The 21565-nt window shown below is 41.0% G+C and overlaps 3 protein-coding genes across 3 annotated transcripts in view; 1 reads left to right on the top strand and 2 right to left on the bottom strand.

Moving 5' to 3' along the window:
* Positions 1–8540: 8540 nt before the first annotated feature.
* On the bottom strand, positions 8541–10469 carry fabp4a (fatty acid binding protein 4a). Its single transcript, XM_069696807.1, has 4 exons — positions 10321–10469; positions 9889–10064; positions 9672–9773; positions 8541–8828 (listed from the first exon to the last, which is right to left on the bottom strand). Exons 1-4 carry the CDS (start codon positions 10391–10393, stop codon positions 8775–8777), a joined length of 405 nt encoding a protein of 134 aa, XP_069552908.1. The 5' UTR covers positions 10394–10469; the 3' UTR covers positions 8541–8774.
* A 1117-nt stretch (positions 10470–11586) lies between these two features.
* On the bottom strand, positions 11587–15129 carry mrpl53 (mitochondrial ribosomal protein L53). Its single transcript, XM_069696795.1, has 3 exons — positions 15010–15129; positions 12877–12989; positions 11587–11910 (listed from the first exon to the last, which is right to left on the bottom strand). The coding sequence occupies exons 1-3, from the start codon at positions 15102–15104 to the stop codon at positions 11792–11794; spliced, it is 327 nt and encodes a 108-aa protein (XP_069552896.1). The 5' UTR covers positions 15105–15129; the 3' UTR covers positions 11587–11791.
* Positions 15130–17838: 2709 nt separating this feature from the next.
* pag1 (phosphoprotein membrane anchor with glycosphingolipid microdomains 1) overlaps positions 17839–21565 on the top strand; it is a 53524-nt gene continuing 49797 nt past the window's right edge. The window contains exon 1 of the mRNA XM_069697425.1: positions 17839–18092. The gene's annotated coding sequence lies outside the window, so the exon portion shown is untranslated. The remainder of the gene's footprint in view (positions 18093–21565) is intronic.

Raw genomic sequence — 21565 nt, 5'->3', positions numbered from 1 at the left:
TTTTGTCATCATATCAATAGTATTCTTGTAGAAATAAATACAACTTGAGAGTGTTTAAGAGGAACAACGACTTCATCTGCTGAGGCAGCAGAGTGAAGTTCATGCTACATTTGGCCCAAAAAAGAGAAAAATCCCTGCTTTTCCCCACAGTGAGAGCCAATTAAGTAAATTATATCTGCTTCCCTGGAGTACTGACAGGAACACCCAAGGGGAAAATGAGGGCCCAACTGCTCTCCCACCAGCTACTGGTTCAAGCAAATCTCCCCCCCCCCCCCCGCCTCCACCAACCTCTCACCCCTCTTCCCCATCTTCCTCCTCGTCGCTTTATCCCTCACCTAATTCTCGTTATTTCCTGTGCCTTTACCATCTCAGCACATACTCACCTTTCCCCTACTGTTAGTACACGGTGATAAGGAGGTGACCAGTTTGTTCATGTAACTGCATCAACCCTCCTCTTCCTGTTAATCAGGGTTCTTTTCCCTCTTATTAATGTCAATACTCTTTTTTTTTTTTGCCCCATTTCTGTTCTACCATTCATAAATGGTACTCTTCATAATATTTGTTTATTCAGAACATACATTCTAACGGGATATATTTCCCAAACTACTAGAATGATGTCAAAAGACGCTTGTGTGTAGCTGAAGCTTCACTTCTCAGCTGTTGTAATGGTTCTGTATAAAGTTTGATCAAGTATGTATATCTCAAAGAATACTAATAAATGTGGATTGTGATATGGAGTCATCATACTTCAAGAATGGCCTATGTTTTTTCATTATTGAACTTTTATTAAGTAGACCAAATGCCCTATCTTGCAATGTTAATGAAATACTTTGTGGATCCACCCTATGATTGGGATCTGCTAAAAAAATGTATGGGTGCTTCTTTGGCCCACAATACTGTACACTCTTTCACCAAGTTTCATAAAACTTAGCGAAGTAGTTTTTCCATAATCCTGCTGACAAACAGACAAACCTAACCAAAAACATAACTTCCTTTGCCGTGGTAATTATCACCCAACTCTGTAGTTCCTTTCAACTCTACTGATTATTTTACCACCTTTAAAGCCCGCAACTTTATCTTTGTGGTTTTCTCTCAACTTGCCACACAGCAAATACAAATCCTGATATTTCCTTTAGGAACAGATAAATACAGCGTTTAAGAACAGTGAAAATTAGACTTGGACAACACAGATTGTATCAACTTTAAAAGCTGGTATTTCACTTTTACTTCTCGTATTTTCCACAAATGGTCAAAACATCTTTTAAATGACCACCAAAGTAATAAAAAACATCTTGAACACTACAGAAGTTTAAATTTATCAGTTGCTCTGAATTAGATAATAATAAACAAACTTTTACTTTGGCAGAAATATTGAATGGTGACCTAACTTTACAATGCTTCACAATGCTTTCAACACCATTATTGCTGGATGTTACATCTTCAATGTTGACTTCAAGTAGATAACGTTGTCATATTTATGGCTATAGTTAAATTTTAAATTCCATCAGATCTCATTTTAAAAACTAAACTGCTTTCTGCTGTTTCCACAGCTCCCTGTAGAGCAACAAATTATTTCAGAAAAACCTTTTAACGCACTCAGCAGTCCAAATGATAAAGCTTCCTCTGGATGTTTCAGTATGTCTCACATTAACCTTTTAGTCACATGCTCCAGTTCTCTCCCTTCTACTTTTTTCCCCATCAAAAGAGCCTGACAAGACAAAGAGCTAACTAAAGAGTCGACCCACACAGGGGATTTGCTTGTTTAACGCGCAGCTGTGCATTGTGAGGAAGGCAGCTGAAGTTTTCCCGATGAGTTTCACAAGGACGTCAGTTCAAACAGCTGTAAACCCACAGACCTCAGAATAATGATAATACAATTAATGAAAACACATACAGCTCAAATAGTTAATACAGTTTTACTGACAAACTCACACTACCATTAGTATCTATCAGTTGTCAAGAGATGTTACCAATTACATGAAAACTTGATCAGCTCTGTTTAGGAATTGAGCCTTGTGCTGGCTTGGTACATCTTACCTGAAGGGTTAAGGGAGGTTTGGGTTATGGCTGTTTTCAAGCCACTTGGAGAAAGGTCAGCCGGTGACTAATGGCTTCCGTTTTCCTCCCGCCTGTTAGAGCCTGTGGTTATCTCTCCAGTGCATTGTGGGGAAGTGCCTGTTGCCTATATAGCACGTCTCAAAGTGTCTATCAGGCCAACTTTCCTGATGGCCCATTGTTTTTTCAATATAAGTTTCCTAAGCAGTCCAAATGGTCTGTGCTCTGTCGGTGGTGAAAAAAAAAAAACTGACATCAATTACTGAATGTATATATAGAAGTACTCATGCGCTTACTGTAGATAAGGACTCATGTCACTTTTTTTTTCTTTTGGCTAAAATAAGATGACGTATTTGGCTGTATGAGAATCCCAGAGACATGACCCACATACTGACTCTTTTATACATTTTACAGCTACTGTGAACTTTGAAAAAAAATCCTTTCAAGAACTGACAAAATGAACACAAAAGCATAAAACTGAAAAGAAGTATAAAGTCTGAGATTCAGTCTCTCACTCCTAACCCTTTTTTGCTTCTGGTTACATTATGAATAAAAAGATGTGAACCATTGAAACCAGGGCAGACAGACAGCATAGTGTAACTTTTAAAATATCAACACCACTTAGCCATACCACCTGCAGTAGAAGGTTAGTGTGTCTGTGTGCCATACTTATGGCATAGAAACCACAACAATACATTACTTATCCACGACTCTATCCACTTAAATTTCTTGAAATCTCACAGCGTGCTGTATTGTCTGGCACAAATCCCGTAGAAAGGTACAGGCAAAGCTTCAGACTGTAATATCTGCTGTGACTCCTGAACTCAGCAACGTGGCCTCTTTTCTTTAGAAGGTCATGAAACACGGTCACATATGATCTTTGAAATGTCCCAAGAATTGTTTTCATATGCTGCTTTTAATGCTTTAATGCTAAACATTCGCAAATAATCATTTCAAATGTATATATCACATCTTAGAACATAAATAGGTTTCTTTGATCAGCACATTCCTTTGGGCAAAGTACAGTATGACGAATGCAAGACCCTTTTGGTTTCACTGATATGATTGTGTAATATTGTAGTGTTTGCTCTCCCTAACAGAAGTTTCATTCATGCTCTTCATGCTGCGGCCATAAAATAAACTGCTCTGCATGTTACAGAGTCGCTGAGTTCTTTCTGTGAGCGGACCACAAAGAATGCTTGATGTGACAGAGGCCATTCTACAGTGTTACTTCCCATCTGGCTTAACGCGGACATGCATATATTCAGCACAGATGCACACCCACACACTGATTTTAAACATCACCCCATTCCTCGCTCCTCCCTCTCTCCATCACCCCCTCCAGATTACAGATCACATGTCCTATCACACAGTAGTGGTAGTGGAGGAGGAGTGGATAAGCCAAAAGCCCAGATACCAACCTTTCCTGACTTTCTTAATGTTTTTTAATAGAACGTAAATGCATACATACATGGACAAGACAACAGACCGGTAATCATGCTTGTATATATACATAAAAAGTTCAGGGTTTAGATTGTAGTGATCTCTGGGGGGGAAACCATTGTGTACGGTCTGGTTTGCATAATCTCACTTTAAAGATTTCCACCATCCTTCCTGTGAGCAATACAATCGGTCGCAGGGGCCTCATTCTAAGCTAAACTTTGACAGGAACTCGTGCTGGGATGACTTGAAAAACAGTGATTATTTGTGTTGTTCTCAAAGGCAGAAATTAATTTCCAAATGTATAGTACAGAGGCCTTTCGAAGTTATATTTTGAGCTGCTTCCGTGTTCCTTCATCTCAGAGTGAGCCATCCGCTTTATCAGAAATATATTTTAAAGCTGAAACACCGAAAACATTTTCAGTTTCTCTAAATGCTTACGCCTAACCCTAATCCTAACCCTAATCCTAACCCTAACCCTATTTAGTCCAGATGTCTGCACAGAAATCTCTGATCCAAAACAGTGTCCCTGCCTTTTTCAGCATTTTATGGCAATAATAAAACAGCGTGCCTTGTGAGACCAGACAGAGCCCAGCTTGCATAACACTCAGAAACTTGTTGATGCACTTGTGATTAGTATAACTGGATTGCGAGGTTCACTGGAAAGAAATCTTGTTGCATAGCAACCAGCCTCCCCTACAGCTCCGAGGGGCCTCAGCACACATAGTTGTGTTCAGCTGTTTGGTTGCCCTGGAGACTGATCTTGGGTCAGCATAGGTGTCATATAGGTCCTGTGGAGAGGACTGAGATAAAACTGATGTGTATTAAGTGTTTTCAGTGAATGTGGAAGCATACTTCACAGAAACTCTCCTTAGAAAGCAGGTGGAGGTTGACCTCAAGGTCATCCCTACCCTTGAGCAGAAACCGAAGTCTAAAAACACTGAATGGGAGTGGGATTTGATCTGTAGTTACAGAAAAGATTGTCTGCTCATTCTGTTTTTGTTTCACGTTTCCTGAAACCAAAGACATTCAGACTCAACAACAAGTCACAGAGAGATAGTGGGTGTAAAGTTTTGTGAAACTAAAGTAGTCCCAACTTGTTGCTGCTGCTACTTTTTGCTTCATCATTTTAATAATGACACGTTAAGTTACACTTTTCAACTTGTGGATGAAAAAAAAGGTTGTTTTTGAATTTCAAAGTGTAACCTCAAAAGCATAATCATTAACAAAAAGTGTAAAACCCCTCAAAACATTGTTGGAAGTTTTAGAAATACAAATTCTAGACATTTCAGCCAGGTCACTTGTCTTAATCCTCCCGATCAATTTCTGCTGAATTCATCTCCTGAATTCAAACATTACAGTCACACAACTAAATGAAAAATCGTCTTTTCTCGCAAGAGAAGAGTGCAAATAAAGTGTTGATAAAGGGGATTATCCACCTAATCCTCCTTATCTTCACATTTGTGTAGATGTGAAATTAAACAGGACCAATTTTGTCTCTGATTCTGTTCTGTTCTTTGCGGGTCAGATTGTTGTGACTGAAGTTTCACTGGCCCAGACACCACACAACATTCTTACACTTCATACCTCCTACCATGTGGTTCAGCATTCCTTGGCATTTAGCAAGTATCTCGCCATGGAGGCAGGTCCTCCTCAAGCAATGGCTAAAAAGTAAACAAAATATAATCACTCTTGACATGCAATCGTGTAATTATTGCCAGGTTTGTAATTGTTTTGTACACATTTGTAAATGCACTTTGGTTGTCCAACATAAAGGAAAGTAAAAATCAATCAAAGGAGTCACATGTCATGTGTTGCACGAGAAATAAAGGTTATATATCATACTTTTTTTTGTGTGTGCTGTTGATCCCCTAAAACATGAAAGGTGTTTGTGTTTGACAGAGTTTAAGTTAAGGACAAGCAGAGGAAGGGTGTCAACGCTAAAGCTCAAGTAGAGCTTTCCAGATGTTATGCGAAGGATGTGAGTTCATTCTTCAAGCCCGAGGTCAACAAGATATATTTGTCTATCAGGCTTGAGAACACACAGACACACACACACTCAATAAAACATATGCAGACAAGCAGCATTGCATTGAGTGCATGGTGTCAGAGTCTCTTTCAGCAACAAATATGTGACAATACTTTCATATTTTCTTCAACATCATTTTAAGAGAGATGCCCTTATTGGAGAACAACAAACACTGAAGGTCACAACTCCTGTGTTTCTCCTGTGATGCCCTTTGTTTTCTTTACTTCCTTCCCTGCCGGTTCACCCTCAATGGGCTTCTCACTATCTTTCTCCTTCCTGAAAACTTTCCTAATTGCACTGTGAAACCACTCTGCTGATGTACGGTTTACCTCTGCAAACTGCGGTCAGCGGAGGAAGATCAGGACCTTTCCTCTCCAGTGGAATACCTCCCTCTCTATCCTGTTTGGTCACAGGCTAACAGAGTATTATTTCAGATGGTCAGAGGGAGTCTCTGACTCATACACACTGTTAATGTTTATGGTTGTAGTGTTTTTTGTATACGGTACATCTTCCACCAATCTAAATATTGGAGCCACTTGTTCGTTCAATAGTTTTCTAAATTTCCTGACCTGGTTTCCAAATTACATTTTAGATAATGAAGGAAAGCCAAGTACCATTGATACAAGATGTCTGAGATGAAAACAGGGAGCTGGAGATCTGCCCCGTTCCCTGCAGTTATTCAAACAGAGTGACGTGGATGCCTGTGGTTTTCAAGCAACGCACCTGTAAGTCAATCCATAGCAGATGTGATCTGTTCTCTCTGGCTGAGAAAACGTTGACATACTGTTGGAGTACTTTTTTATAATGCACACACCAAATACACAGCTTTTTGAAGTGCAATAGCATGAAGATAAAAGCAGCTCTTCAGGTGAAATTTAATCAGGATTTATTTTTTTCAGAGGTGATGTGAGTTAGAAGAGTTAACGTCTCTCACAGGAGAAAGTAGTTTACAAAGGTTTGGCTGTTGAAAGCTCAATTTCATGATCAATAATGAAACGAATGACAAAGGATATACAACATACATGCATTTACCCATTTATTAGGTACACCAAGTACTAAACTAAAACTAAGGTAGTGTAATACAACAGTACCAGCCATAAATCATTAGTTTATGAAGGTCACTCTATGATGTTCAGTTTCTGGTTTAGATAAGTTTTAATGCAACTGCATGGTCGTTGTGGAAGATTGAATTTGCAGTGCTGCTGAACTGCATCACACGATGAGGTGTTTCTGTTATTAAGTCCACCCTCAGCAATTTTAATAGGGTTGACAAAATTACAGGAAAATAAATAATTATTTTGGTGGAAAGTTATTCTTTTTTGGTATTCATCACATTCAAGTCTCTGCAAGATGATTTATGGCACAGCAAAAAAAGAAATACCTGGTATTTTTTTCTTTGTATTGTACATGTTCTATTTTCTCTGAGCCTAGATTAAAAAAAAAAGTTATATCTAAACAATACAAAATACAGTCAAATTTCTGAAAATGCATACAGTTTGTGGCACTGCCAGAGGAACCTGTTTGGATGAACAAGCATTAATTTGCTGTTAGATCCCCACTGCTTCCAGTTTCTAAAGTACAAGACACACAGCACCGTAGATCGTATCTTCACTACATTTTGTAGAGAACCCAACGCTCCAATTTGGGAGCTCTGCGTGACCCCAGGTTACCTGTATGTCATAGTTTGTACTAATCCAAAATAATAAAATAAAAGGTTGAGTAAAAAATTAACAAAAATTTGACACAGGACCCCCTCAACAAGAAAGATAATATAGCCATAAGATTTCCTGATAATACAAGACTCAGTTGATATTGTAATATCGTGGTGCAACTGCCCTGATAATCTTGAGTGTAATCAAATAACCAAATTGACCTTGAGGATTTTGAGGCTCCTGGAGTTCTGCAGCTAGCTTTGCCCAGTTAGTGATCCAAACTGGGCTGGAGCCACAGTGTTACGTTTCTTCTTTTTGTAATGGATGGGAACATACTAAGTGAGTGAATTTGTACCTCATTTAACTGATTCAGACAAGTGCTGTGTGTTGTGCTGTAAAAGGCCAGGGAGATTACAGTGATGCTTTTGTTTCCCAGAGTTAACAAATGGCTCCCCATCTGTAGAAGTTAAATGTCTTTGAGGCACTAAAAAACCAAGCCAATGACACACTAACACAGCTCTAACACATTAACCTTTGCTGGCTGTCCACTGTGATATTCTCATTCACTTGGCATCTCACCAGAAGTTCAAACACTGTGTGTCCTCGACTGCCGCCAGCTCTATTGTCCAGGCAGAAGGGAACAAGTGTTTTGGCCCACAATTCCACCTGGTTCAGCTGTTTTGGCCATCAACGGCAATCAGTACTATCGTCTCCCTTTTCCTGTCATGGGAAAGTGGCCGTAGCCTCTCGAACAATCTCCCCAACACACAAAAACTTGACCAGCGGCCAAAGGGTGGGGACGTCTGCAGGGACGGCCCCTGATGCTCCATGTACTCCCGCTGCCAGTACATGTGCAATGGGAAATGTTCAACCTCCCAAAAAGGAAGAGGGGACACATTTCCCCACTGACCTCGCTGCATGATGCTCTCAATACTTCGAAAGAGGTCACATTCCTCAGAGTCCCTGCCAACACACATCACATATCATCAGGATGGCAGGATGGTTTGCTTCTTGACCTTTCAGTAGGGGATGTGTTGGGATCTTTTTCGTTTTGTCTTCTGACCAAAATAAGGAAGCATAAAACGAACTGTACAAGGCAAAGCAGTTGGAAAAATCCAATGCATGTGGAATGATTACACTATTATTCCCCCAAGTATGGAAATAAACCAGGAAATCAGCAGTCAGATTAGGTGGTATGTTCCCATTAGAGTACATTTTTTGCATGACATTCTTCTGCATACTCAAATGATTAGAATGCTTTCAAGAATGCCATAATTGAAGCAGGACGTCACACCGTCAATAGACGGCAGACAAACTGACCGCTACCAGTTATCAATATTCAACAAACTCACAGGAGACACCGCTTTGACAAATTTTTCTGCATTTTTATTCAAATCACCACAACAATTCCAAATGAAACCAAACGTGTCATGTTGGAGAACAGGGGCACAGAAATTTTATTTTGGCAACACAGTGAGGATAAGAGAAGAAGAAGATGAAGTAGAGCAGAACACGCTACCACTTTAGTTTGGTATTACGCTCATTGAACTGAGCCTGTCATCCAGCGATGCATCTACGGTTGGACTGAAAAAACGCCATCATGCCTCCTTCACGTACATCCTCACCGCCACCACGTCTCCCATTATGCATTTCTGTGTGAAAAGACAGATCGGAGTGAAGGGATCAAAAGATAAAGCATTTGGAGAAAAGATGATGTTGAAATCATGCTTCGAGTCTGGTGAAGAATTTGTGCTACAATATGATGACGGTATTCTTACGAAACCCTAAGTACAGGCTTAGATATATTTTTATATTAATCTTCATCGGATGTTCAGCTTTTTGTCATTTTATTACTTTATAGTAGTACAACTGCATTACAGTTTGACTTGTTGTTATCCTAAATTATAGGCCTACTGAAAACATATTTATGATGGAAATAAACATATGCATCGTTTATTAAAACTTAACAAATCAAATGTTAAGATGTCTGTATTTAAAAATAAATATACATGCTCACTGTAAGAGCCACATGTGTATTATTAGTTCATTTGAATTTCGGGAATATTAGTAATTTAATTTCTGAATTATGCTCATTGTGCAGGAACTGAGATATGTAAAATATATTGAAAGACATTTATCTTAATGATGAACGTTCCCTTTTTTTTGGGGGGGGGGGGGGGGGGGGGGGATGTCGGCATGTGCCACACAGAGAGCTGCATTAGGCACGGGAGCATATCGTTTTTCTACCGGTTGACAAAGTATATTATTTTGTGTTTTCAGTTAACGCTTTGCTGCGTGAACTAAAGATAAAAAGAAAAAGAGTTAAAAGATCTCCTGTCATTCGCGTGAGAAAAGGAAGTCACTGCGTCTGCAGCTCATTTTTGGGGCTTAATAATGGACAACTCAGACGGAAGTTATGGAAGCAAACTATTGAACTACTGCCATGTTAACAATTCAGATGTCTAAGTAAAAAGTCAGAGAGACAAAATCCTTACCGCTATCAATTTCCCTTCATTGACCTCCCTCTCGATATTCGTCTCTTTTCCATCCCAGCTCTGTTTCTGCACAAGTTTGCCGTTCTCCAGAGTCACCACGGTCTGCAGGGCACATAAATACAGCAGTAAGCCGTTACTTCTATCATGATATTATTATTATTATTATTATTATTATTATTATTATTATTTCTGCGCTACCTCCTCAGGCCACACTAACCATGGTCTTCCTGTCGTCTGCGGTCGTCTCCTCAAACGGCTCGTTGAGCTTGAATTTGATTTCAGTAGTTTTGAAGGTGCTCTGAGACTTCATGCATATGGTGCCCTGATCGTCCACGGTCACTACGAGATTGGGCTTGGTCCTGTTCCCCACCTGCCGGGTCGCAAATCCTACACCTGCAGAGGGGGGAGGCGGGACCATCAACATGCATCACATGTAACACAATTCGCACATTTGCACTTGAATGCAGCTATTAAGCTCAACTTTAGAGAGTCAGGTCGCCTTTATCAAATGATGTCGTCCATGCAATCATATTTTAGAGGCCATAGCAAACTTTTTCCTCATATGAAAAGTTTTCATTTCAAATTGTTTTGAAAAATTGTCAAATTGTTTAAAAAAATAAAAATAAATAAATAAATAAATCTCTCTTACCTATTGCTTTCATGTAGTCGTCAAAGTTATCGCTGGAAATCATCTTCCATGTCCCAACAAACTTCTCGACCATTTTTGCAGTCTTTGATGTGATATCCTGAAAAACAACAGATCGTCCCACCAACTCTGGACTCAACTCTCTTTCAGTGTGGGAACACGCTCGGAGCGCTTTTAAAGGGACAGTTCGTTCCTGGGCATCGCAGTGGGAACCAATCACAGCCTGCCACGTCACAAAAACAGATCAGTGAATACCCGCCCCCCCCCCCGCCCCCTAGCTGCTATCACCTAAGAGGCTTTGCTAATAATGGATTTTGAAAGCTAAATGGGATTTATCACGACTCTGGACACAAAACTTTCAACACTGCAATTTGAACAAAAGATAAACATCAATTGTTTTGTTAGCATTCAGTGTCACGTGATTCTTTGGCCTTGTAGGAGTGTGTGTTTATTTAGTGTTCATATTCACATTATCCCCTTTTTCAATAATCTATTTAATAGTTACGGCAGTTATGGCAGACTACACCAAAATATAAACACATCAACAACTTATCTACAGCTGTATGCTCGATCATAAAACATAGAAGAAGTACTTTGGTCCTTTAATTAGTGCTTTACAAGAAGTACTGCTGTGCACTTCAAATTTGCTTGTGGGAAATGAGACAGACATCAGCATTAAATAATGATTACTAATATTTTAAACTGAATTATTACAATACAGAGAGGCTAAACAGCAGCTTTCAGGAACATTTACAACCTCCCAATCCACGTGTTTATTAAAGGCTTAAAACTGGTTTATAAAGCACTAATGAAACTAATAAAACTGTACATGATACTTTACAAAGAGTGCCTCATTAGGAGTTTTTGCTTTTCTGTATGTTGGAAGATATTCAAGTCATATCTTCATCTTGGCAGAAAAAAATGATATAAATACATTTATAAGTGCAAGCGGATGCAATACTAATCTATCAGTGGGGGGGGGGGGGAATAGAAAGCAAGTTACAGATGGTAATGTAGCAGAGGATAACTAGGAAGGCAGGATTTCAGTTATCGACTGGGTGAAAGGTTGTTTGTTTTCTTTTGATTTAGGTCTGCTGTGTCAAAGGTTGGAGCTTGCATAATGTTCTCCCAAACACTGAAATGGTCTTTTTTATCAGGAAAAAAATGTCACATTATGCAAGGACACACTATAACCCCGCGCTGAGCACAGCTAGAACGATGAGGCTGATGTCCAAACGATTTCCCCGGGTACAACAGGGAGCAGGACTATTTATTTTATTTCTTTATTTTGTTTTTATTTGACAGCAGTAAAGTTCATGTTGACTACAAAAAAAAAAGATCAAAATTATGAATTGAGGTCCAATTAACACCAGGAGCACCACATGTACTCAATGAAATAGTTTTTTTTTATTGCACGTTGAACAAGAACATACACAGATAAACGCCGATGAATTCAAACACAGCTACACCACGATCATTTCTTCGCTCCGGCTTTGGCCTGCGGGTCCTTGGCTGCGCAGCGGGACTGAAATGCGCTCAGCATCTCGCCGGTGGTCAACTTTGCTCCCTTCATCAGAAGCCTCTCTCCATCTACTGCGGTAAACAACGACACAATGGGGTGACTCACGGTGACACAATCGTTCGGGAGTGCGAGGAGGGAAAGGGTTGAGAAGTTCACTCTGAGCAAAAGTCAAGTAGCACAAAAGGAGTTCTCGTCAGTAGCAGCGCTCGTGCCGACCCGCGGCGGACGTCTCCGCGCTCGACCCTCGCTGTCTGCGAGCGACACCTCTTCGCGTCGTGCGGTAAAGCTACCGGCATGAAATTCCCAGACCGGGTCACGCGGTGCTGAGCGTGCGACACGCCGGACGCTGCGTTTTGCAGACGCGCGTTTGTTTTCCTTTTTGTGTTTAAAGAAACAAACGAGGCCGCCGCGAGCTCAGGACTGACCGGCGCATGACGGTAGTTCATTCACCGAGAGACGACCCGTCAATTGCAGCGCCGCGACTCATTACTGTTCGCACAACTAATTCATCTGCCGATTATTTTCTTGATTTACCGATTTTGCTGTTTGGTCTTGAAAATGTCCACAAAAAAAAAAAAAAAATAGTGAAAAATGTTGACCAGCGTTTTCCCTTAAGTCCAAGGTGCAGCCTAAAATGTTTTGTTTTATCCCAAACCCCCACCCCCCACCCCACCCCCGCAGTCCACAACCAAAAAAAAACAAATTCGGCGGACTAAAGGAGCCAGAAAATATTCAGCTTTAAAAATCCAGAGAATTTAAGCACAGCTGTTACTTAAACAAACAGCTCAAAAACATGAATCGACACACAAAATAGCTGGCAACTAGTCCCCTGTCAACTAATCGATTCATCGACTGATCGCTGCGAGCCGTCCGATCGACACATGAACGCGTCCTCGGTGTTTCCCGCCGGTTGAGTGTTTACCCGTCGCGGGAAATGGCGCGGCGTGCGACCGGTGTTCGCGCGGAGGCTCGTAACGGTGTTTGGGAAAGAAGAGCAAAAACAACGTTCTGACGGGACGCGGCCGGGCGATACTTACTGTAAGTAATCTCCACGACGGGTTCAGACTTGTCGTGCTTCACCGCGGTGACCACCTCACAGTTCATGTTGGTAGCTCGGGCCTTCTCTGAACCGACCGAGGACAGGAACTCCCTGTGGGCCGAGAGGAAGAGCTCATTTCACAGTTGCTGCACGGCAGCCGTTGTGGGAAGTCAATATTTGATCAAAGTCTGAGGAGTATTTCGCCGGCTGGGAGACACTATGCGATACTTTTTTTTTTATTTTTTTATTCCGCTGCTGTAGTTACTTTAGAGATTTAGATTTTTTTTTTTTTTAATTTTTTTTTTTAGCAAGGATTCATCATGAAATATTACTTTCCACCAAACCGGTCAGATGTAGGAAAAGTTGATTACATGAGCTCCAACCTGTGACATTAAATACTGTTTACTAGTGATAATAATCCAATGATACGGACTCCTTTATGCATGAATAATGACCTCTTAAAATGAAGGACTTATTTTAGATTTTATTTAGAGTCTGCAGGTATTAGAAAGTTAAAGGTCCTACACATCCATGGCCCACCAACCTCAGTGTTTTCACTTATGTATTTCATACCTGTCTGATTCTTTGCTGAACCTTTGAATGGGAGAAGTTACACCTTTTTCTTTTATTATTATTATTATTATTATTATTATTATTATCATCATAGGAGGTGGAAAGTAACTAAGTTCATTTGCTAAATTTACTTGAGTATTTCCCTTTGATGGTAGTTTATACTTCCACTCCACAACATTTTGGAGCAAAATATTGTACTCTCCACTCTTGACAGTTTAAGTTACTTTTAAGATACAGCTTTGACAAAATGAATAACTTAACAGGCTTTTAAAATACTACACGTTGTTAAAGATTAAACGAGTGGCTCCCAACCTGTTTGGCCTTGACGTCAAAATCCACAAAAATCAATGTGGAGTCTGGGTCACGTGTCAGATGAGTTGTTAATAGCGCCACCAAACAGTGATTTGTTTTTTTTTTCTTCCTCTAAACGAAATGTTTTCATTTCAAGAAATGCTCAAATGATCCAATATCATCAAGAAAAGATTTGAGAAAAAGTTCAAAATCTGTGAACACATTTGCGGGTCGGATCTTTTATTTTTCCTTCTTTCCTCTCTCAGTAATCATCTGACTACTTCCTACATTTATCTGCTCTCTCCGTATATAAAACTGGATATATAAAGTCAATTCAAAGCGACTCCAACTGCAGCAGCTACAACAGCAGCATGCTGCTTACAAGGACTGGACAATATCAAATATCACAATGTTGTCAACCAAATACCTCAGCATCAATGTTACAATGATTATTGTATGGATGACTGTGAGTGCGTTCATAAAATGTTTACACAATGAGATTTTTGATAATCATCAGCAATGTGGATATAATTGGTAAAATGGTAAATAACAGAGCAGCTCAAATAGTCTGGTAAATTCACCTTATTGCCTTTCAAACCAGGAAAAGACGAGAATTACGCTGTATCACGTTACAACATCCAAAAATCGGAGTTGAAAACTAATCTCTTTTCACAATGTGATAAAATATCGATATAATCACCGAGCCATACTGCTTACACACCGATGCCTTAGTATTAAACATCTAACGATGTCATATAATACACCAGTCAAAGGAACCAAACCAGGACAATTACTTCAATACTTTTAACTACATCCTGTGTACTTTTCCGTGTACTTTTTTTTTTTTTTCTCGAGTAGGATTTTTCATACAGGACTTTAACTCGTAATGGAGCATTTTTTTAAATTTTTTATTAATTTTTTTTACGTTGCTTGTATTGATACTTTTCCTGAAATAAAGGATGGTGAATGCTTCTTCCACCACCCGGTGTTGCCCTGTGCAGTCAAAACCAACCGCAGCGACGAACACAGCTGTTTTAGAGGGCACGAGACCTCTTTTTATTATTATTATTATTATTATTATTATTATTTTTTTAAACTACTTTTATAATCGCCATTACAGTACAACCAAATTTTGAATTTCAGACCTCACAGTAAAGACACAGATCAGACATACGTCACGTCACGCGTGTCCACATAGCAGGTGAGTTTATAACGACGAGAAGACCGGAGAGCACTTTAAAAACTACGCAGCTCGTCCTTTTCTTACCGTGTGGACCGGACATTTGACTCGAACGGGCAAAACTGAACCGTAATTTTCTTCACAGCCTTCAGCAGCACGGTCGCTTTCCTGGGAGCCGCCATGTTTTCGTTGTGTTGTTTTTTTTTTTTTTTTTTTAGTGGAGTGACCTCTAACCTCAGCGGGGAGTGGCGCTTCTCACGGGGGACCACCAGAGGGCGGCAGAGGATAAAGAACTCATCGGTGATCGGCGGTGGCCCGGGGAAATTGATTATAGGTGCAGAAATATCACCTAATAAGCACATACAGCGATGAGAAATGAGAAGTATTTATTATTAGACAGGGGCCTATTTAATGTAGTAATGTGTGATAATAATATTCATGTGGATTTAAGTTGCATTTTGTAGCAGTAAATTCATGCATCTTCATCAGTGCACGTACTCCGTGATGTGTCCAGTTGTAATATTCTGCCGCTTGAATTTTCCACCTCCGCAGTTTAATTCATATATGTACGGGGCTCGTCCTCGCAATCATTCAAAACCCTGAAGAAAATGTGGTCCGCATCTCTCAGTCTTTATTTATTACCTGCTGTCTTGAGGAGACATTGTCCCTTTAGAGAATTCACGTGACGTTAAAATGCAGCACGATTAGAGCTGGGTAAACAGCAGCCTCTTTTCCACAATGGCATGACAGAGCTCATTAAAAACAAACTCAGGGGAGAAGAGGCTGTGGCACCGTCCTGTAATAGTCACTGTGTCACAGAACACAATTACGTTAGAGGACGAGTGGGTAGAGGAGGTCTGTCAGGAACTAAGTCAATAAAGGAGGTGCTGCCTCTCCAAATAGACAATCAAACAGTCACATCTCATAATCAAATAGACAAGCGGGATGGGAAACGGTCCCCAGCTATTGCTGCTTCCCACCGAGCAGATAAAAAAAAAAAAAAAAAGGTCAAAAGCCTGGTCAGGGTATTGGGATGGAAATGCATTTCAATTTTGACTGCGGAAGCACTTGAGCGTAATTTAATTATTGCATGAAATACCGTGAAGCGATGTGCTGGTGCGGGGAAGGAGTCTGCACCATCACATCAAAACAACCATTTTGCCGCGTTAGTAGGTAAGGTTGTCAATTTTGATTTGAGCACGGCGGCGTGTATCTCACGGACACTTTTTAAAAAAAAATAATTTTTTTTAATGTGTGTTCAGTATTTTCTCTACAATTGTAAACGCTTTTCAGCGGCCAGATGTTCTTTCTCTCAATAAATTGCTTGTTTACTTTGAAAGGACAACAACAACAACAACAACAACAACAACAACAACAACACGTCGCCTTCAGCTGGGCCCTCCCCATTTTGCGCTCAACTTTACAGCTGTGTTCACTTCTTTGACCTCTGCTGACTTGCTTTCAGCTGAGTATTTATAGACGCGCTGTTTTCAGGGCGGGTTAAGAACAAATGTGTTATTCTCAGATTAGTACGCCCAAGCTTGTGCATTTTATTTGAATACGCCTCCAGTCTCTTTCCTGAATGTCCGACAGTCCGACCCCAGCCTGTGACAGTTGGACCAATGGGGGGGGGGGGGGGCTCTAAATTTAGACTGTACAGCTTACTCAGAGGCGAACACGTTTCCTATACAGTACTTGCTGGAACTGTAAGAGCAGTGAGAAAGTAGGGGGAGAGGGTGCTCCAAAAAAAAAAAAAAAAACCCAACAATGAGCGCTCAAGGGAACGGTTGACCTCAAAGGAAGAAAAACACATTGTCTTGTTGCGGGACTTCATCCAAGGTCTGAGCACAATGAGTTTACGAAACGGCTCTACAAGGAAGCAGCGGTGTTTGCAATGTTCTGCTCATGTCATTTTTTTTTTTTTACATACTATTAGTGCTGCGAGGATCTTTCACTGCAGGAAGTTGATGGTTACAACTCCGTTGTACTGTAACATCAGCGTGTCATATTCGCTGATATTCACAGATTGGTTCCCATTCAGTTTATCTATGAATATAGACTACAGAACCTGCGGTTAATCACTTGAGAGAACGAACTGGGAACGATCTTAATGGTTTGCTTTATCTTTTTCTCGTGGAAATAGTCAAGGTTCAAGAACTCAGGTGGGGGGGGGGGGGGGGGTCATACGGGTGTTCCTACCGGTATTGACAACGCAGAACCACAGGAGCACCGAGAAAACCAAGACAAACGAAGCAGTAGTTCACTCAGAACACGTGCAGCAGTGAATTATATTTCTCACTCATTTCATGCTTCCCCCCCCCCCCAAACCTATCAAATGTAAACTGGCACTAAACTCATAAATCTTGGAACTCGTAAATCAGTGAAAAAAACAAAAACATTTTCCGTTGAGTTCCTCAGGGCAATCTGTTCTGTAAAAAAAAACAAAAAACAAAACACAAGTATGAAACTTGAAAGAATCCCAAAGTGTCTCCGACATGAACGACAAAAGCGCCAGCAAAGCTTCTTCATTAAAGTTGTAGGAATATTTTAATGATAAATATTACAGTACACGAATAAATAACAGTATTGCAAAGCACCTTTTGATGAGTATATTTACTCTTAATCTCGGTTTTATGTTGTGAATGACAGTATGTCAAACACTTTTTAAGTTTTATTACTGTAAATAAAATTACGATTTGTGTGTTTACTTCACCGCGAGAGCGAACAGAGAAGCCTCGCACTCATTTTACTGTTCAAACATTTCCACGCTGCACGTTATGTTGCTTTTGAAATTATACGAATTAAACAAGGCGTACTCGTGATCGACTACATTTCCCGTGAAGCTGTGCGCGGCTGCTCTCCGGCACGCCTCCGCCTCCTCCTCCTCCTCCTCCTCCTCCCAGCAGAGTCCTCGCTGGCTGGCGGAGCTCAGAGAGCGCAGCAGACTGAACCGAGGAGCTCCGGGTCCCCCATGTCCTGAAATGCGCGCAGGCTGAAGAAGTAGAAGAAGAAGGAGAAGAAGGAGTCTCATCGCTCCCTGTCGCCTCCACAGACAACAGAGCACTGTCACCTCTTTAATGTAGCGCGGGAGGCTTCGGACCAAACCCCACCACTTTGTGTTCAACCAGCCCCTGAATGCAGATTTGTTTTGGACAGTCCTCTTTCATCTGGTAAGCGCTCGTTTCGCAGCTCCAACATCAGTGTGTAAAAGTTGTGTTGTTTCCCTGTGGTAGTTTAATTTTCGGTCCGTGCTGCATCGGAGTATGTGTGTGCTTTGCGTTTATGTATGTATATATGTATCTCTCTCTCTCTGTGTGTGTGTGTGTGTGTGTGTGTGTGTGTGTGTGTGTGTGTGTGTGTGTGTGTGTGTGTGTGTGTGTGTGGAGAGAGGGAGGGTTGCACCGGGAAACTTCAGTGACAGAGTGCACCAGAGTTGTTACTGCGGCAGCCTCACTGCTGGCAGGGAAAGCCAAATTGGGAAGCGGTGACAGTCGAGAGCTGAGACAGGGACTTGTTGCCCGAGCTCGTGAAAAAAAAATGTCGTGGCCCCTGTTAATATAGAAAATCAATGCAGCATGATCAATTAATTAATATTAATATAAAACATTTAGGCTGCTCCTTTCCATTTTCTCTTCAAACTGGCTCCTTGTTAATTGCCTCATGCCTTTTATTCTTCATCTTTTAGGCTGCGGCATTAGATTCAATTCTAGTGATAACAAATCTGCACAATTCTGTCGATTGGTCGCAGCTTCAACACATGTCACCTTGCTGTTGCATCCAGAGACACCTCAATATTCCTATGATACTCCTCGCATGAGTTATATCTGGCCTTGCACCGTAGCTGCCTTCATTTTTGTATGGTTGCTTACAGTTCGCCTGCATGACACAGGGAATCCTTCATGTGGTTGGTTCATTAAATGGTCACCACGACATCGGATCTTTGTAACTGTGAGATACGCCTTTATTCGTTTTTGAGAAGCAAATCAACTTCCTTGATGGTGGTTTTAGTCACAGCCACACACACACACACACACACACACACACACACACACACACACACACACACACACACACACACACACACACACACACACACAACAACATCCAATATGGATGGTCATGTGTTTAGATGTTGCTGAGCCCCCTGGGCATCCTCAGACTATTATAAACAGCACTCATCATCGACACTGACAAGTATGGCCTCTCTTCCCTCTGTATAGCTTAAAGCAGACAAACACGCATACTGTATGTGCGTATACGATGCAGATGAAGCAGAGGCACACACGCTTTTCTACAACCATTCTCTATAATTGTGCAAAAGAGTTTTCTCTCGGCTCACCTGCCAAATAAATAAACACCCCCTTTCACACTCTGTTAGTTATCTTTTCCCCTCCCAATTCTCTCTCTCTCTCTCTCTCTCTCTCTCTCTCTCTCTCTCTCTCTCTCTCACACACACACACAGCCAAATGCCACCAACAGGAACCCCGCCTTCAGTCTGGGGTTGATGTGTTGGGTTGTTGAATATGTTGGCAGATCATTTACCCTGCAGCAGTCTGGCTTTCACAGAAGTTGACATTCACTTCAGCAAACACGATTTGCACTTTGTTTTTAGCTTCCTTTTGCATTCACTGCAGTTCCTGGTTTTACAGCCGAAATGTAAATAAATTTCTGCTTTTTCCTGACAGCATCTTTTGATAAGAGCATGGTAAAATGAATAACCACCCCTGTGACAGAAGCAGTGGTTGTGTTTTCAATCCTGAATGTGTAACCATGCTTAAAATGAGTTATTTTTCAAACACACGCGTGACAGCAACGATAAAAGCCATTTAATATTTAAACCACCACGGAAGCCGAAGGATTTGAATGATGTTAAAAAAAAAAAAAAATCTGAAAATGCTGAGCTGTATATCATCATATTATGTCTGTAAGAAAGCTGGCGTGCTTTTTGTACAGGAGGGTCAGAGCGGGATGTCTGTGTATGACTATTTAACTGCCACTCTGTAAGCAATTCTCAGTGTTTCGGTGAATGTAAAAGGACAGTAGCGTGGCGAATGCTTTGTGACAATTTTAACTCCGGAGTATTCATAGCGTGCTGCTAATGCTGGAATTTGGATGGAGAGGAGGCTGGGTACATGCAGCTGTTGTACTTAAGAAGGAAGATGAGTGACGAGCAAGCGGGCCAGAGTGTTCACCAACGAGTTTACCAAACTGCACAGAAGGACGGGACAATCCCTGCGTGGAGAGAGTCTGAATGTGGGATTGCTTGTTTCAGAAAGTTGCAGAAATTGTTCAATATACACCCCAAATTTTCACGTTGCCAAAAGTTTCAAGCACTGTTTGACCGGCACAAAAAAAAAAAAATCCCTGCCTGTCCTCATTTTAAAAACTGGAGTTAAAGGGAGTGAAAACTAGTAAAACAATTGTACTGTGTTTTGATAAAGCCAAACTCATAAAAATTTGTCGAGGTTTTAATCACAGCTTACAAGTGCTGCTCGTTGAACAGGTCGGTCAGCTGTCTGCCTTGTCCTATGCGGACACAGAAAGTCTTGATTACTTTCAGAAAAGGATATTAAGTCTTATGATAAAACTGGTATGTTGAGTCATAACACCCTGTGGTAAAATGACTTTGTAGAAAGTCATTTGCATGACTAAAACCGTTCTGTATTCTGCAGGGTGAAGCTGAACAGCTGCCTGTAGTTCTGCACTCATTAAAACTGCTCATAATGTGTCTGTCTGATGGAGAAGCCGGTGATGCTGCTGCGCCGGGCCTGAAGGTCCTGCTGCTGAAAGGATGAGGTATAATCGCACTCTGTCCCACTGCCCTGCAAGTAGAGTTTCATCATAGGCTGTCAAGATGTCGTTGAGCAGACTACACACATTTCACAGTCACTTAGGCTTTAACAAGCAAGAATCCCATCTCCATCATTGGTAGGCAAACAGTGGAGTGTGTGGCTGCGCACCCTGGGTTTTACAATTACCCTGCACGCCCTGTTTGACACTCCTGTCCATCTGAGACACACACCTCGGGGAATGAGAGTGAGGATTGAGTCTGGTGCAAGCGCGTGTTGCCGTGACTACCAAAAAGTGTTTGTTAAACGTCTGGATGGATTAGGATTCTGTTATAAAAAAAAATGGAGAATGCTGTTATGTGCTGTTGTTCAAAAGAGTATTTGTTCAGTCACTGATCTGGAACAGAGCAAAATGGAGCGGCTATTGTCCCTTTAATTGCAGTTTCTGCTGTAGGGTTTTTTGTTTTGGGTAGATTGAATGGAATAGATTGAGATTTCTATCTTTGCATGATGTTTGCTGCCATCCGTGTCGACGCCAAAACATCACAAAGTGGTTTGCTTGTTAACCGTCTAAGCTCAATGTGACAGAAATAGCAAAACAGAAATTCCTATATTTCAAGATGGCCTCTTTGATACTTGTTTTTTCTTTTTCATTTCTTATCTTAAAGTTATTTACATATTCAGGAAGACGTGGCTTCTCAGTCTGTGTGGGGTTTTCTTGAAGAAACAGGAAACACATTACATGCGCTCACACAGCAGTCAACAAGCTGTGGTTGGGAGGCTCATATTGTGCTTGTTAGCTGCAAACTGTCATGGGAACATCCATTTATGCTGCTAATGTAAACTGTTGTCTC

Source organism: Brachyistius frenatus, unplaced genomic scaffold, assembly GCF_029030835.1.
Source record: "Brachyistius frenatus isolate BFR_SWC_R1_liver_20210118 unplaced genomic scaffold, ASM2903083v1 Contig_2, whole genome shotgun sequence".
Lineage (NCBI taxonomy): Eukaryota > Metazoa > Chordata > Actinopteri > Embiotocidae > Brachyistius > Brachyistius frenatus.
Note: the sequence above shows the minus strand (reverse complement) of the source record. Positions and strands in the feature narration are given on the sequence as shown.

Bases quoted from the DNA above. Each gene is read 5' to 3' on its own strand.
- fabp4a (XM_069696807.1), bottom strand. From the start codon at position 10,393: ATGGTCGAGAAGTTTGTTGGGACATGGAAGATGATTTCCAGCGATAAC. The intron at 10,065-10,320 runs GTAAGAGAGATT...CCCCCTCTGCAG, and splicing joins CGACTACATGAAAGCAATAG to GTGTAGGATTTGCGACCCGG. The intron at 9,774-9,888 runs GTTAGTGTGGCC...TGTGCCCTGCAG, and splicing joins CAGACGACAGGAAGACCATG to ACCGTGGTGACTCTGGAGAA.
- mrpl53 (XM_069696795.1), bottom strand. From the start codon at position 15,104: ATGGCGGCTCCCAGGAAAGCGACCGTGCTGCTGAAGGCTGTGAAGAAA. The intron at 12,990-15,009 runs GTAAGAAAAGGA...CTCGGCCCACAG, and splicing joins TCAAATGTCCGGTCCACACG to GGAGTTCCTGTCCTCGGTCG. The intron at 11,911-12,876 runs GTAAGTATCGCC...TGTTTACCGCAG, and splicing joins CGTCGTGGAGATTACTTACA to TAGATGGAGAGAGGCTTCTG.